Raw genomic sequence first — 5000 nt, 5'->3', positions numbered from 1 at the left:
GCAATGCTGTTTACATTTGACTCGAAGTGAACAGATCTTCCTTTTAAATGCCTTATCTTCAATGAACTTTAAAAAAATGGAATAAATAAAGATTAGCTGGCAAGATTTACATTGTAAGACAGTGCTCCTTTGCATTATATTTACCATTTTTTGTTTCTTTGTTTCCAACCTTTACTGGAGGGATTTATTTTCAGCTTGCGAGGAAATAGTTAATGCAGTGGCAGACTTTTCTGTGACCTTTCAGACTTGTATGGACATGGTAAATATAAGGAGTTGGTATGTGGAATCAATCAATCATTTCAAGAAGAAAACATCAACTCTGTGTAACTTGTCACTCTTACATGTACAAGCCTCAAATGATGAAAACTAACTCAGAAAACCAAAAATCAAACCAGTGTTCTTACAGTGGTGTTGAGATTATTGTGTTGATGTTATGAAAAGGTCCTTTACAGTGTAGGAATCCTATATACTGAAATGTCTAATTTTAAGCCACATAAAATTTAAACTATGCAAAGAAATTAAGCCCGGGACTGTACAATGTATAGCTGCTGTTCAGAAATGTAAAAAAATCTCTATCTACCGCATTATTATCAGGAAGGCGCTTGCCATCCAATGGACAATGCAGACCACCACCATCCCTAAGAAGAAATTACAACAAATGAATTGATGGATAATCACATCTGTATATTTTCATGCAGCTGTAGGTTCACTTTCCCAAAAATGTTACAAATAACCAGAACCCAGTCTGGTCCAGACCTGGTTCACCATTTGATCAATTATGTTGTCTTTAGATTTGAGAAATTTGATGGACAATTCAATGAAATTTATACCAGACAAAAATAAAATATGGAATTCTCTACATCCTGACTGGTGTTCACTTTCAAAAAACAAATTTAAAAATTCATGCTTAAAGTACTTGGAGTTGCACCCTGCCAGCAGAGCCTCCTTTTGACTTTTTCTTTATGGCGAGATCTGGCATATTAGGCTTGGGTTCGAGACTGTATCCCGGCAACATGCAGTGCATATTCAATAAAGATCTTACTCGATTCATGCAGAGCCTTTCTCAAGAACGCCAAAATCGAGCAAGCAAAAGAAAGGCTCTGCTAGCAGGGTGTTGGAGTTGAGGATGTTAATGTTGACACCCATTCATTGATATTAAAACTGAGTAATCATTATTGTCCTTATACGTACGCTATAATTTTTTTCATCTTATTTTAATTGTGAATTTTGTATCTTTTGTTCCTTCACTGTCTATTGTGTAATCAATAACAATAATAACAAAATTATAATAACGAATAATGTTTATGTATAATAATGGTGCAAAATTACATATAAATGTGATATTATCAAGGCATGATGTATTGATGAGTTTTCTTTTATCTGAATTTTTGTGTGCTGTATGAAATAAACGTTGTTCTTGTTGTTGTACGTTTACTGTTTCATTTATGTCATTACTCTGGTTTGCCTGTGCATGCATTAAAGAGAGGAACATAATCAAACTTCATTGTCAAGGACAAAAGTAAAGATCTTCCAAATCTCAGATCAGAGTAACTCAACTGAATACCCTGCCACCTTTGCTACAATGTACATGTACCATTTGGTGGAATTCTTTGAAGAACACAACAAGTAAGTGGCATGGGCAGTTAATTAAGCTCTCAGTTCAAATTGTCCGAGAAACAGAAAATACATGCAGGGCCTGTTCAATCGATAGAATGATCAATGACAATCAATGGCAATTGATATTGATAATCAATAGACAATCGATCGCACAAGTTTTTGTGATTATCGATTGTCATCGATTATCCTTGCCATCGATAATGGATGAGAATCGATCAATTAAATAACATTGATTTTCATTGATTACCAACAGGAATGCCAATCGATAACACTGGATGAGGTTTGCCACTAGTTTTGTGTGATCGTAAATTAGTCTTCAATTTTCCAATGCCAATTTAATAAGTTAACCGTAAAGCATCGATTGATTGATTGATTTTCCAACTATCATTGATTTCCATTGATTGCTCGGTCCCTGAAATGAGAGACCATTAGATTCTAGGACCAGGAAGAGAATGATAAATTGAGATTTGACTGCCTGTTTTTAGCAAAATACTTAGAAACTTAATAACCAACAGATAACTAACTTAAATCTTACTCTTTGTTAGCAGCAAAGGTTGCTCAATCATTCTTATTGCTGGTAACTGAGCCTTTTCCTGATCGAAAACTGCCAAAGCCACTACCGTGTCGGTGAATTGCTTTGACACAACATTTTTTGCAAAACCTTGTACTAATTAAAAATAAAGACAGTATCACATTTTTCCTGCCAAAATGACGCTGGTTTGCACGCTCTCACTGTTGTTTTATAAGAAAATGTTGAACTAAGGGGGACATTGGGGGCTCTAAATACCACAACACCGCAAGAAAAATTACTGAACACTGCACCACCACAAAAGAAATTAACGCATCACAGCAAGAAAAGTAGACAAAACACTGACATTGCAATAGTCCATGATTTACATAGTCTAAATTGCTTTTTGAAAAAGGGAAAAACACTTGTACATGATAATTTCTATTATGCGGGACAATCAATGTCATTTAATATAACCTCAACAATTTGCCATCACAAAGCCACAGTTGCCCTAACAGTATGACAACGATCGCTGAGTTGTGACCGCTAAAAAGTCTAATAATTTTGATATTGACCAGAAAAGATAATATAATTCATCTCACCTAATAAAAGCACCTATATTTAAAATCTTTGATAATAGGGTTACGTTCCCAATGACACAATCACACTCAAAATCAAATTCACATCGGATCGAATCATTGATCATTCATTTAGAGGTGCCATTTGTAAGGAGTAACATAGACTAAAACAACCTTCACGTTGCACAATCAATTGCCATTTCCCTGCCACCTGGTACAAGCCAATTCGCACAACAACGAAAAGCTTGGGAAACCTTCTTTCTGCACATTACAGTAATAGACCTCTTTACAGCACTGGCGCCCCAAACTCAGTGTGAGCATGGCTATTTGCATGTTAAGTCAATGCAGTCATGTCAGGAGACCCAGGGGAATAAAGAAATCTGCAGTTGCCAAACTACGGTCTGCCACCCCAGTAAGGCTCAGTCGAAGCCTTGGGATTTTATTATAACCGTTGACAACCCAGAAAATTGAAAAATGGCTCAAATGGCGTCGGATCTGAAAAACAACCACACAGGAAGGAAGCTATCCACAATGGCAATAAGGTTAGGCTTTTTAATTGAGATTTTTTTCATATAATTATCTTCTTAAGCTTTTTATCGGAATTCTCATACAAATCGTAATACTTTTGTCGGCCATGCTCACACTGAGCTTGGGGTGCCTGTGAGTGAACCATTCCCACTAGGTAGGTACAAAACACATGTCTCTGTTTTACCAATACAGAAACAAACCGGCGGGTCTAAAACACAGGTCACATTCCACAGGTCACTCGTTGCAGGTCATTGTTTTAACTTTTGGAAAGTAACCAAAACCCTCAATTTGGTTAACCCTAGACCTACGGTTAGTTTTTAGGCCTACGGTTAGCCAAATTGAGGGTTTTGGCTTACTTTCCAAAAGGTAAAACAATGACCTGTGTTTTAGACCCGCCGGTTTGTTTCTGTATTGGTAAAAAAGAGACATGTGTTTTGTACCTACCCAGTGGGAATGGTTCACTAACAGGCACCCCAAGCTCAGTGTGAGCATGGCCGACCAGAATACATGTATGAGGATTTGTGACCTGTGGAACGTGACTTGTGTTTTAGACCCACCGGAAACAAACCTAAACATTCATTAAAGCCAACTGTAGGCCTAAAAACTCTTGTTTAGGTCTAATTAGGCCTGAGGTTACCTAACCTTTAAATGAAAGTGAGGCTGGTGTTGATACAGACCTCCCTCCTTTTCTTGTGTTAATGTTGTTGTCATGCTAATTTAAATTACAGTAGAACTTCAGTAAATCAAACTCTGAAGGGAAACGAAAAACTGTTCTAGTTAGAAGGGTTTCGAGTTATTGGGTTGATTAAATATTCAATTTTCCAGGTTAATAGTTAAAAGTTTATTGATTTTCAGCACTTCGGTATACAATACAGTACAAATTAAACTTATGATTGGTATTATAAATGTCAAATATGTGATCTGTTCCTTGCACTAATAAAATCAAATTGCTCCAGTCTTTGTTCTAGTGTTAGAATTCAATCACAGTCAATAAGAAAAGCCAATGGGATATCTGAATGGACATCTGTGGCAAGTTATAAGAAACCAAAATTTGAGTTATTGGGGTAAATTTTGATCAAAGGAAATGAAATTTAGTTCGAGTTAGCAAGGAAGTTTGAGTTATCCGAGTTCAATTACAGGGGTTCTACTGTAGTCATTGTAAGAATTTACATAAGAAAAGCTGTGAAAAGGTCAACTCCAGCCTCACCTTCATTCATAGGCCAGGTAACTAAGCACACAACTGTAAAATGGACTAATTTTTGTACCTGGTGGTAACAACTTTCCAAGTTAAAAATTGCATAAACAACTTACCTTATTTGCAGCTCTTTTCCCACGTAATAACATTTTCCAGGAGCAAATTTTCCAAGGATACAGGTTGGATTGGACTTGCAGACATTTTACATAACATAGACATTCTCTAAGAATACATTCCACTTGAAACTGGCATTAAAACTAGCCCTGATTTCTCTAAAAAGTATGGAAACCAACAAGATACCAGTTCTCAAACATTAGCCATTTTTCTGTTCTGCTCGGGAGTGCTTTTCTCACAAGAGCCAATGATAGTCCCGGAAAAGTATCACGTGCCATATTGCGCGACGCATGGGAACATATTTTTTTAGGGTCTCACAAATGCCATTTCCGAAGAACATTTCAATAAATAGATGCGAAGGAAAATGCAGTACGTAGTTTCTTCCAACACAGAAATATCTCTGAACTAAATAAAATTGTGCACAAGGAACTTTCTTTCGTGGCTACCTGGTTCAAAGCTA

General features: G+C 36.5%; 1 protein-coding gene across 9 annotated transcripts in view; it reads right to left on the bottom strand.

The window, feature by feature from the left end:
• Nucleotides 1-5000, bottom strand: part of LOC137996627 (TNF receptor-associated factor 6-like) — a 60490-nt gene that overhangs the window by 52337 nt on the left and 3153 nt on the right. For all 9 annotated transcript variants that reach the window (XM_068842136.1, XM_068842160.1, XM_068842184.1 and 6 more), the window contains exons 2-3: nt 581-638; nt 1-66 (exon numbers count right to left, since the gene is read on the bottom strand). The exon at nt 1-66 is cut by the window's left edge and continues 39 nt beyond it. In XM_068842136.1, the coding sequence (XP_068698237.1) occupies nt 1-66; nt 581-638 (124 nt within the window). The remainder of the gene's footprint in view (nt 67-580; nt 639-5000) is intronic.

This window comes from Montipora foliosa, chromosome 1, assembly GCF_036669935.1.
Source record: "Montipora foliosa isolate CH-2021 chromosome 1, ASM3666993v2, whole genome shotgun sequence".
NCBI lineage: Eukaryota > Metazoa > Cnidaria > Anthozoa > Scleractinia > Acroporidae > Montipora > Montipora foliosa.
This window is presented reverse-complemented; position numbering and strand designations above follow the sequence as displayed.